Below are 11,481 nucleotides of genomic sequence, written 5' to 3'. Positions count from 1 at the left end.
AAGCCTCTGCCCCTTGTGAAGAGAAGAGGGGATGGGGGAGGGGGAGGCCGCAGCTGAGGCCCGGGCCTCCTCTGATGGAGACCCGCACCGCGGACCACACAAGGTCTCCAGCAGGCCAGCCCTAGGACGGCCCCTACCCGAGGAGGCCCCCAGGGAAGGACACAGATGAGAGCTTCTACATCAGACCTCCCTCACGTGAGGTCAGAAATTGCTCACCCAGAAATGGGGGTGACACAGCCGGTGCTCAGTGTGGCGATGGGGTTGGGCCTAGAAAGTGCCAGAACAGGACAGCCGCATCTCAGGAAGCGGTGGTCTCAGCTGGCGGGTCTGCCGCAGGGAGGTGGTGGGCGGCAAAGCTGCTGCTCCTGGAGCTGAGGTGCCTGGCCGCTCCTGAGGTGGCTGGCCGCTCCTGAGGCGGCTGGCCGCGATGGCTCCCGCCCACCCTCTCCACCCAGGAGACACGACGCTGAGCCGCTGAGCTGGCTCTCCCTCCACGGGCCACCTCTTAGCTCCCAGCTCGTTGGACGAATGGTTGACAGGACCCAGGGGGAGAGAAGCAGGTTCAGGACCCCCAGCTGCCCCCAACACAAGTTTTCAGGCAGCACATGATGCAAAGGTTTGGAGAGGCCCAGGGGCCATGTCAGTGTCCTGTGGCTTCTGCACAAGTGACCACAGACTGGGTCTGAAAACAACAGAAATTTGTTCTCTCAGTCTGGAGGCCGAAAGTCCAAACGCAAGGTGTTGCAGGGCCGTGCTCCCTCTGGAAGGTGTAGGGGTGGCTCCTTCCCGCCTCTTCTGGCTTCTGGTGGCCCAGGAGTCCCTTGGCTTGTGGCCACATCACCCCAATTTCTGCCTCTGTTGTCACATGGCCTCCTCTCTGTGTGTCTGTGCCCAAACTTCTCTCTTCTTACTGGTTTTAGACCACCCTAACCCAGTATGGCCTCGTCTTAACTTAATTCCATCTGCAAAGACCCTATTTCCAAATGAGGTCACTTTCACAGGTCCCCAGTGGACAGCAATTTGGGGGGACACTGTTCAACCCCCCAATATCCCCAAAACTTGGTCTCTGCTTGACTTACATTCCCCACGGGAGGAGTGCCCAAGGGGATCCCCTCCCCCTCAGGATTGGTTGGCTGGCCCCTCTGTGGACACTGTGGGGGCAGGGTGCAGGATTGCTCTCCTGGGAACTCAGACAGCATTCTCACCCATGGGGCAGGAAAAGCCAGGCGGGTGGTAGGGTGGAGGGAGGGCCTGGGAGGAGGCTTCACACCAGGAAGGCTTCTCTGGGGTGGGGGCGCTGCCAGAGCAGAGCCTGAGGGTCACTGGGTGCTGCCACTGGCGGGGGAGGGCAGCCAGGGCAGAAGCCTGAGCTGGGGACACGGGGACAGAGGCAGGTACAGTGTGGCTGATGGAGAGAGTTGAGGGCGGCCACAGCAGTGACCAACTTCACTAGCAATGCTGGGGAAGGGGGGCTGTCCAGGAGATGGGGCGGCTGGCGTGGAGACTTGGAAACAGGTTCACTGTCTCTCTCATCAGCCCCCCAGTGCCCTTTAGTTTTTGGGCTCCTGGGGTGGGGGCTGGAGGCTGTGCCAGCCCTTGGCTTTAGCCTGCTGGCCTCCGGCGGGTCCAACCATTGACGCTCAGCCCTCTGCAGCAGAGAGGAGGTGCCCTGAGGATCCACGGGTGCTCCCCCAATTCCTGCATCGGTGAGTGGACCCCTGTATGCCCGCTCGCTGACCTATGATCCTTTGATGTTTCCCAGGCAACTGACTCAATCCAGCCCATCTGCCTGACACTCACACACCCACCAGTGCCACCGCCTGGCTCCGGGCAGGCTTGCCTGTTGGCACATGGCAGGCAGGTGTGGTTGAGCGCAGCCCGCTGCCCACTCATCAGGAGGCTGGCTCCAGGGAGGAGGTGGCCCATCCCTTGAGGCCATCCTCTCCCAGCAAGCGGGCCTGGGCAGGGTGCCTTCAGTGGGTGCTGTGCTGCCCTGGCAAAGGACAGTGGCAGCCCCACACTGTGAGCACGTGCCTGCCAGTGGCCACGGGTTCCACTTGGCATTGGAAGGGGCTGGTCCTGCCTGCCAGTCTCCCGCCCACGTCATCAGACCCATCTGCAGGGCAGCCTGAAGGCAGAACCGACCCCAAGAAATCAACGCAGGGCGGGTTGGGAAGCCAAGTGGGGTGGGACGCCCAGCTGGGACACCTGTGCCCGCACGGGGCCCTGACCCTGGAACGGTTGCTTTGGAGGGCAGGGGCGTCAGGTTCATCGCCCATAGACATGTCACTTAGTGGGGGCTGAGGCCCAGCCCCCGCTGCACCATGTCCACAGGGTGGGGGCACCATGACACCGCCCATGAGGCACTTTCTGCCTGGGGGAGGCGCCTCCTCCAAAACACTGAAACCTTCGTAGACATGGTTTTGGCTCGTGAAAACGCGTGTCCGCAGTGCCAGCGGCGATCCCGACCAGAAATGATTCCCCACTAAAGCCCCACAGCCTGTCACCCAGCAGATGATTCAGAGAACACGAGTCTGTTCACCAAGTTCAACTTTTAAATTTCCTCCAGACCCACCACGGCCACAGCGTCTCGCTGGTGACAGCGGGATAGCTGGGGGAAGGTGGGCCTGTCGGGGTGCAGGGCGCTCCCACGCCACCTCCAGAAGGTCCACGGGCAAGGGGGGTAGGGGTGGGCAGCTGTCGGAAAGCAGGGTGGAGAGGACGGGAGGGGGCTTCCTGCCACGTGCTTGGCTCAGGGTGGCCCCGGCTCCATTCTCTGAGGAAGTGTCCCAGGCTGACAGTCCCAGTGGTGACGGGGGTTAATCCCTAGCAGCCGGATGAAACCAGAGAGGAGAAGCTCCCAGGAGGTCTTTCAGAAGCCCTGAGAGCTCCCAGCCCCGAGGGCCTCTGTTCGCCAGTTGGCGCAGGCCTGGCCTGGGGTCTGGGTCCCCTCTCCTGGCAGCAAAGGTAAATGAAACCCGTTGGGGTGGTTAAGGCCAAGGAGAGTGGGTGACCCTGCCCCCCTTCTGAGCCAGGGCCTGACAGCCATCCAGGGGCCTGTACTGCCAGGGGCACCTGCCCTCAGGCCGGCCCAGCCTCCTGGGCCCGCCTGAGACCCCTCCCCTGCTCCTGCCTTGCTCTGCCCTTCTTGGCAGGGAGTTGGCCTTGTGAGGTGTGTGGAAGAAGGGCTGGGAGGGGCTGGAATGGCCAGGATGCTGAAGACCCCAGGGCTTGCTTCCTGGCCCTGCTTAGCAGCTGCCACTTACATAGATGTCCCCACAGCTTCCCAGCATGGCCCAAGAGCCGGGCACACATTGGCTGTCTGAGGCCTGGCGGGGCCTTCCTCTGCCTTGGGGAAGCCTGGCGCCATTCCTTCTGGAAGTCCCCACGGCTGGCTTGCACAAGTGTGGTGACACTTCCAGGAAAGGCTCTCAAGCCAGGGCCTGCTGGGACCATCCATGTCAGGGAACCCCAGACACAGCTGTTTGGGAGTCCTCAGTCAGCTGGCACCTGCAATGTGCCAGACCCAGGAGCCCCTGCAACTGGGAGCAAGCCCAGCCACAGGTCACCTCCTGCAGGGGCCCGGATGGTTCCCACACACGGGGTCTGTTTTCCAGCAGTTGGGAGGCTCGGGGGTGAGGACCCCATCTCGTCCCCCTAGGGGTCTCTGCATCTAGACCAGTCCCTGGCACCGGCACGTGTGCATAGCCCCCGCTTGGGAGGTCTGCACTGGCAGTGGATGAAGGGTGACCTCTGTGCCCCAGGAGGATGACTGCTCACCTGGGTGGCCTCCACTCGGGGACGGGGGTTCTGGGCTGGAGTGTGCTATGGGGTGGGGGGGTGCCAGGACTCTGGGCTGGCAGGAGGAGGGTCTGAGGTGAGGAGGCTGTGGGAGCCCCTGCAAAACGGGCTGCAGAGCAGAGCCCCAAAGCTGCTGGGTCCCAGCTCCCTGAGTGACATCTGCTTGTGGCCCATGGGGAGAAGCTGCCCACCACCCAGCCCCTTGCACACTCCAGCCTGGGAGGATGGCACAGGACGTGGGTTCTGCATAGTCAGGAGTGGCACAGGATGTTTGGGCGTCTGCTGCCACCAAGTGGCAGATCGAGTGGTGGCTCCCAGAGGTGGCTGTGGCCCGGGTATCAGGGAAGCCTCTTGCAGGCGCCCCACCCCCAGGTGCCCGCCCAAGCCCAGGGCCAGCCACCTGGACTTTGTCACCTCATTTCATTTCTTCTTAATTTAGGAAACCAGATCCCTCCCTTTTGTAAGGACACAGTGATTGTCCTGGGAAGGGTCTACAGAGCTGGGAACTGAGGCTCAGAGCTGTGGTGGCAGCAGGAGGTGGCAGAGCCAGCACTGGCTTCGCAGCTGCGGGTGGGCTTTAACTGGTGTGTGTGTGTGTGTGTGTGTGTGTGTGTGTGTGCGGCGGGGACCCCCTAGTGTGACTTCCTGCCAGGTTCCTCCTCCTCGGAGACCTCTGCAGACCCCAGGCCCGCAGCGGGGTGACGGCGGTGGGCATGGCCTCCACCACCACGGCCTCATTCGCTGGGAAACAGCTCCCTTCAGGACGAGCCCGCCTCCCCCTAAGTCCCACCTCTGTGGTGGAGGAAGGAACCCAGGCCTTCGCCTCCCCAACGGTTGGGGTCCGGACACCTTCTGCTCTGATACTGTCACAAAGCGGAGGTCACCTCATGGCCTCAGGAGCAGACCGTAGGGTCCCTCGGGGGTCGGGATCCAGAGCGCAGGTGGGGACGGTCGGGTCAGGTTGGGCTGGGGGTCCGGGTCTACAGCGCGCGTCCGGCGGGGTCGGGGTGGGGCTCGGCGGCCAGCACACGGTCCAGACCGGGGAAGGTGCCCGGCGGGTTTGGAAGGCGGGGGGCGGGGCCTTGGCCGGGGCGGGGCCAGGGGCGGTGGACCCCGCGCGCGGGTTCGCTTACTTCCGGGCTCAGGCGGATGGAAGCGGCGCGGAGGTCGCGGCTGAGGCTGAGCCGCCGGAGGCCGCCCTCGGGGGCCGGGTGAGGCCGGTGTCTGGGGTCTGGGAGGGGCGAGGAGCAGGGGGCGGCAGGGGTGGGGGGCCCACCGGGCCGAGCTGTGGCGGTTGTCACGCTCGCACGTGTTTCCCGCAGCGCGCCTCGGGCCCGCCCTTCCCCGGCCACACTCGCTGGGGCCCCGCCCCGCGGAGTTCTCTCCACGCCTCCCCCTCCGGCCCCGCCCGCCCCGGGCGAGTGCCCCCCCGCGCCGCCCCCTGCTTTGCTGACTGGCCCCCTCGTTGAGTTCTCAGCACCCCCCACCCCTCCTCGGCTCTCCCCGCTTTCTCAAACACCCCCAAGCCCCGCGCTGCCTGCTCCCCCTGCTGAGTTCTCACCTCCACCCCGTGCCGCCCCAGGTCCCCTAGCCCCCGCCTGGGCTCCCTCCGGGATGGCGACGTCGAATGTGCGCGGCTGTGGGCCGAGCTGCTTCGAACCGTGAGCGCGGATCTGAATCTGGACGGCAAGTTGCCGCCGCTGCCGGCTTTCCCCGGCCAGGTGCGTGTGCCGGGACCGACGGGTGGCCTGCGGGTGGGGGTCTCCTGGCCGGGAAGGGGCCGGGGCGCCCCTGACGCCGCCCGACGACCCGTTTTGCAGGAGCCCAGCAGTGGCCCCGAGCGCGCCGCGTCCCTCGAGGTCTTCACTGTGGGATCTGAGACCTTTTCCTGGACGCCTTTCCCGCCGGCCCCAGCGGGAGGCGAGGGCACAGGTCGCTCTTATCGGGTGTTCGGCGGGGCTGGGGTGCGCCCCGGGCCACCGACCGGGTCCTGGCAAGGCCGCACCACGCCGGAGCCCCGCGGGATTCCCGACGCCCAGGAGCAGCCCATGGTGGACCATGCGCAGACCCTGCGGAGCTGCCCCATGTGCCAGGCCGACTTCGACCCCGGGTGAGTGCATCAGCCTTGGGCCTCCTCTTCCCCCTGCCGCCACGCCCGTGACCCCAGCCACTTTTAGAAGGCTAAGAGGTGCCTGAGCTCCACTTTGGCCTTTTCAAGTTATGTTTCATACACAGAGAGTTGGCAAAGCAGCCACTATAAAGATTAGCCCGAGGGCACAGCACTGTAGGTTTGGGGACCCCCCCACAGGCAGCATTCTCCCAGCCACAGCTCAGAGTACTGCCTGAGGGTAGGGAGCAGCGACTCTGCTCTAACCCAGCCCATCCTGTCGTGGGAGACCTGGGGGGAGGTGGGAGACCTGGGGGGTCGTGGGAGACGTGGGGGGTCGTGGGAGACCTGGGGAGATGTGGGAGACCTGGGGGGCCGAGACTGCCTGTAGCGCCAGCTGGGCTGTGGGTCCCTGAGCTAATTCCTGTTTAGCCCCCCAAGCACCTTCCCAGTGGTGGGTTGTTTTAAAAATGAAGACTGTGTGTGTGTGTGTGTGTGTGTGTGTGTGTGCGCGCGCGCGCGCGCACAGGTGTGTTTTTTATTTTTAAAAAATCCAGCACATGCCTTTATGCCTTATTTTAAGTAGCGGGATGGAATCCAATTTTGCTAAGAAGTTAAACCCAAACTGCCCAGCTTGTGGACTGGATGTCACACAGCCAAGGACACGGCTGTGGGGTCATGGGGGTCAGTTGGCCCGGAAAGACCTCAGTTGGGTGCAGTGAATGGATAGCAGGTTTTGGGAACTGGACCTGCTCCAGATTTCTTGTGGCCTGGAGATGTGTGCTCTAGTTAAGTGCACTGTCCTTGATCTTTCAGAAGCAAAACAGCCCCAAAGGTGAAAGAAGGGGATTCCAGAATTAGCTGATAACAAACAGCCGATTAGCTCAGTTGGTTAGAGCGCGGTGCTCTTAACAGGGTTGCCGGTTCGATCCCCACATGGGCCACTGTGAGCTGCGCCCTCCACAAATAGGTTGAAACAACTACTTGACTTGGAGCTGATGGGTCCTGGAAAAACACTTAAAAATAAATAAAAGTTTAAAAAAACAACGCCATCAAGCTGGTGTTCCAGACACAGCACAAACCCACAGAGACACCCCCTCTGGACCTCATTCAGAGGTGACAGTACCTCTAATGGTATATCAAGCCTCTCGAAGCCTTGGAGAGCCTGGTGTCTCTCAGATGGCACAGCTTGTGGTGAGGGTAGATGACACTGGTGGTTTGGGCCAGGCAGTGCCTGTGTGCTAGGTGAAGCGGCCCCTGCAAGAAGTCCTGGTAGCACCCATGGGAGAATTTGCAGACTGTTTCCAGAGCCGGTGCAGCACTACCCGCCTCTTGCCTCCTGGTCTTCTGGGGTCGTTGAAAGCTGCCTACTGACTCGCTTGGCGATTCTGGTGAAGCAGTGAGTGGAAAAATGAAGCCTTCTGACTGCTGTATGGAGAAACCCAGGCTCAGAAGCCTGAAAGGTTCCTGATGCAGTCAGAGCGCCCCCACTCCTTGTCAGGTTCTGGGGGCCTTTTTGTCCTTGGACTGTCTGAGAAAAGGGTCTCGAAGACAGAGACATTAAAGAGGAAAAAACAGTTCCAGTTTTGAGCTTTTAAAGCAGTTAAATGAAATCTTGGCAGACTGCCTGCATTTTCCCAAAGTAGGTGTGAACACAGGTGGGTTCAGGTCTCAGCGTGTCTGGAATGCTTCTAGCACGTTCTTCCATCTGATTATGAGGGGGAGAGAGAGTACGAGGCCCAGAACACACCCCCAAAGCCGCAGCAGTGACTGGGGAGATGACAGGAGTCCCGTCTCGGAAACAAGGTCCCACCTGCCATAGGACGAATGCTCTGGGATCAGGGCACAAGCCGGGCCACGGGACGGCCCAGTTTAGCAGCTGGACACAGCAACTGCACTGTCATATTGTCTTGTGACTGTCCCCAGAAAAATGCTTGTAGTAATTCTCGGGAGCCAGAAGCGTGGCTGCCCTTCAGGCCGGCGGCAGCAGTGGTGCTCCTGGTGGAGCGAGAACTTGAGAGGCCGAGCACGCAGGACGAGCTGACCGGTGTCATTTTCCTCCACGTGTCAGCGTTTTCTGGGTCACTCAGAAGTGTTTTATTCTTTGGTGTGATGGACTCGACAAGCCATGTGTGAAGTGCTGTCCCCTGAAGACCTCTTGCTACTGAATTCAGTTACCACGTGGGTTTCTGCTGGCTGTGAGTCGTGTGGGCGGTTGGAAAGATGGGCTCCCACGGGCCAGACGTGGAAACCAGAACCTGAGTTGTGTGTGTCCCCATCGGTGCGGCTGTAGCAGCTCAGTGGCCCTGTCCACGTTCCAGCCACTGGAGGTGTTGGCTGAGTCCCCTCTCCCGCAGCCGTGCCAGCCGTTCACCTCCACACGTTGGGTTTCAGATGCAATGACGATGTGGGACTGTTGTGATGCAAGCTGAAGCAGAAGCCGTGTGCGACAGATCCAGCCAAGACAAAGCTCTGTCACTGGGGGAAGGTCTGAAGGAATCCCAGAGGCTGCCCCTACCCAAGGGACACTGCCTGGAAACCTTTGGGCAGGATGACCCAGCTCCAGATCTTAGAATCTTCTAGCAGCTTTAGAGAAGGCTTGTGGAGGGGCTGGTTCCAAGGACGGGCTGAGTGGCCCCAGGGACCTCAGAACACACTGGCCAGGGTCTGCAAACACGGAGAAGCCAGCTGAAGGCCACCAGAACCGCTTGGGCCCAAGCGCAGCAGGGTGTTGGCTGTGGGGCCAGGTTGGGTGAGAAGCTGGCACTGTCCTTGCAGGTGGGGCTGTGGCCCTTAGCCCTCTCGGTCGCTGCACCTTGCAGAAAACGGAGGTCTTTTAGACTCAATACGACGACGCTGGAGGTCCAGGGATGGGCCTTTCCAGTCTGGCCAGTGAACTTGGGCACTTGACCAGGATGGCCCTGGAGGTGGTCGGAGGAAAAGCCCTGTCCTGGGAGGTCCCTGTGAGCAGGGGGAGGGTGTCTGGGCTGGCGGGCAAACCACCTCCCTGGCCGTGGCCATGGGCATTTCTGGGAGGCCCTGGGTGGGTCTGAGCTGGCCTCTGCCCGGCTGCTGGAAGGGACCCCGGGTGACTGATGGGGAAAGCTGTTGGGGTGACACTGGCGAGGTGGGTCCTGCTCTGTAAGGTGCTGGCCGCCATGACACTTGGATGGCGTCGGGCTGCCAGAGCAGAGCAGAACCTAAGGGTCAGTGGCGCCCCTACCATGCGAGTCCCACCCTGGAGGGGTCATCCCCCAGGGCCACATGGAGCCCCCCGGAGACTGGGCAGAGCTGATCAGGTCTCCCCCTGGGCTCACTCCCTGCATATCAAGAAAACAAAATTCTCAAGCCTGGACTGCACTCCCCACTTTTATCCGGGTAGCATCCTTCATGCTGCGTCTTTTTGGGTGACCAGGGGGGTGGTTTTGAAAGACGGATGCCCTGGTCATTGTTGATGCCAATGCCCCTGACGGGTTTGCCCCTCGACCTTCACACCTGGAAGAGGGGCCGTGACCTTGCGCTGCCGCCATCAGCTGGGTTCTCGGGCACAGCCGTCCCCAGAAGCCTGAGGTTCTCAAGCTGAGCAGTTGCCAGGGTGCCCTAGGGGCTCGTTACGCGGTGCCCCTAGCCTGAGAGCGCGTCTGAGAAGTTCCCCCAATGGCACCTGCCCAGGGTGCACTCAGAACCTTTGACCCAAGAATAGGGTCTGGAGAGGCCTTTCCTGATTGGTGTGGCCCCTGCCTCGTTTCCAACTAGCCATGGAGACCCGTCAGGGTTCCTCTCCGCCAGCCACGCTTTGGTGCAGTTGTGAGTGCCCGGGAAGGGTGTGAAAGCATGCCACGGAGGCCCTGGCCAGGGTCCCCTCCGTGGGTGACTTGAGTGACCGTCTCTCCTCCTCGCAGGCTGGTCCAGCTAGACATCGATAGCCACCTCGCTCAGTGCTTGGCAGACAGCACAGAAGACATGGTGTGGTGAGCCGTGGTGAGCCCCCTCCCCTCCACCCGACACATGGAAAAGCTGTGGTAAACCTGTTACTGCAAACTGCTTGTCGTGTTCTTCTGTTGAAACCAAAACCGTGGATCCTTTTTCTTTCTTGGCTTACGCTCAGCAGAGGGACTGGCTGTGGTCAGGGGGCAGCCTGGTGCTCAGGCCAGGGCAGGCCAGCCGATGGTTTGGGAGCTGAACTGGGCATGTGCACCTGACTGGGCCCGTCTGGCACAGGTGGCAGGCGGGGGCAGCTTGCTGTCACTCCTGTGTCCATTCCTCAGAGTGCTGCTGGGGTGAGGAAACTGTCACGGGCGGTGCCCTGGGACCCTGCCATCGGCCAGCCAGCAGGGGAATCAGGGCAGCTCCCGCTGGAACAAGATTTATGGGGCTGGAACTGGCAGAGGTGCCGTGGGCAGCGGCAGGCCAGCAGGCAACATCTCAGCCTCAGGCTTGCGCGGGCTTTCAGGGCCGGGGAAGGGTGGGCAGGAGTGTCGGCGGCTGTGCCCCTCCAGTGTTGGTCTGCCAGGTTCTGGAAGAGCCGGGCTTCGGTGCCAACTCCGCCTGACACCCTCATCTCCGTCTCAGCCATGGCGGTGGGAGGGGGCCGATAGGAAGCCCCAAGATTAACTTGCAGGAGGCCCTATTTTCCTTTCAAAAATGACCCCACACCAGCCATGAAAAGATGTGGAGGGAACTTAAATGCAATTTACCAAGTGAAGGATGCCAACCTGAAAAGGACATCCTGTGTGATCCCAACAGATTCTGGAAAAGCCTCAACTACAGAGCTGCTAAAAAGGTCACCGTTGTGTTGGAGGAGCAGAGGGGGACAGTGGAGCACAGGGATGTCTGGGGCGGTGGGACAAGTCAGCCAACGTTTTGTCCAAACCCACAGGACCTACAATATGAAGAAGTAAACGGGGGCCCTGGGTGCTGGTGACAGGTCAGTGCAGGTCCGTCACCTGTAGCATGTGCACCCTCTGGGGACACAGACGGGGATGCTGACGGGAGTGGGGGGACGGGGACATGGGACATCTCTGGCCTTCCCCTCGATTTTGCTGTGAACCGAAAACAGCTCTAATAAATGGCTTCAAAAACCTCTGCTTCCTGGAAACACCTACTTTTAATGAAAATAACAGTAAGCGTTGTCATTAACGTCTTTAATAGATGTGCAAGGACACGAACGACCTTGACCGAGGGTGAGAATATCCACAGAAGGAGAACAGCCACGGGCTCCGCTAATTAATTGTACAGAAGCACACGCACGGATTGACCGCTTTACAATTGTGACGTCACCAGAGTTTCCACGAAGCATCTCAAAAGCGCACACACGTCATGACGAGCTGCTCGCCAGAGCCGGGATGTCTGATCCGTCTCACTTCAGTACATGTCACCTCTCATTTATAAAACACGTGGCTGTGCATAAAAACCTCCCTCCCCTGCAAGGGGCGGCATGGCGTCCTGCACACGCCTCGCACGTGAGCAAGCACGCTGGCTGCTGGGAAGCTTCTTGGAGACACCTGCACTTGAAGTACGTGCGTGGCACTTGGACAAATCCCAGGCCTTGGTCCTCACTGAGGAAAGACGCT

The 11,481-nt window shown here is 61.1% G+C and overlaps 1 protein-coding gene across 1 annotated transcript; it reads left to right on the top strand.

Annotated features, from left to right (window-relative positions):
• The first annotated feature begins 4,921 nt into the window (after positions 1-4,921).
• On the top strand, positions 4,922-10,805 carry FAAP20 (FA core complex associated protein 20). The gene is made up of 5 exons (XM_033113720.1): positions 4,922-5,012; positions 5,384-5,522; positions 5,622-5,911; positions 9,811-9,889; positions 10,655-10,805. The coding sequence occupies exons 1-4, from the start codon at positions 4,951-4,953 to the stop codon at positions 9,881-9,883; spliced, it is 564 nt and encodes a 187-aa protein (XP_032969611.1). The 5' UTR covers positions 4,922-4,950; the 3' UTR covers positions 9,884-9,889; positions 10,655-10,805.
• Positions 10,806-11,481: the final 676 nt, after the last annotated feature.

This window comes from Rhinolophus ferrumequinum, chromosome 9 (assembly GCF_004115265.2).
Source record: "Rhinolophus ferrumequinum isolate MPI-CBG mRhiFer1 chromosome 9, mRhiFer1_v1.p, whole genome shotgun sequence".
In the NCBI taxonomy this organism is placed as follows: Eukaryota; Metazoa; Chordata; class Mammalia; order Chiroptera; family Rhinolophidae; genus Rhinolophus; species Rhinolophus ferrumequinum.
The sequence above is the reverse complement of the archived record's forward strand: the minus strand, read 5'-3'. Positions and strand labels throughout refer to the sequence as shown.

Bases quoted from the DNA above. Each gene is read 5' to 3' on its own strand.
- FAAP20 (XM_033113720.1), top strand. From the start codon at position 4,951: ATGGAAGCGGCGCGGAGGTCGCGGCTGAGGCTGAGCCGCCGGAGGCCG. The intron at 5,523-5,621 runs GTGCGTGTGCCG...CCCGTTTTGCAG, and splicing joins TGCCGGCTTTCCCCGGCCAG to GAGCCCAGCAGTGGCCCCGA. The intron at 5,912-9,810 runs GTGAGTGCATCA...TCCTCCTCGCAG, and splicing joins CAGGCCGACTTCGACCCCGG to GCTGGTCCAGCTAGACATCG.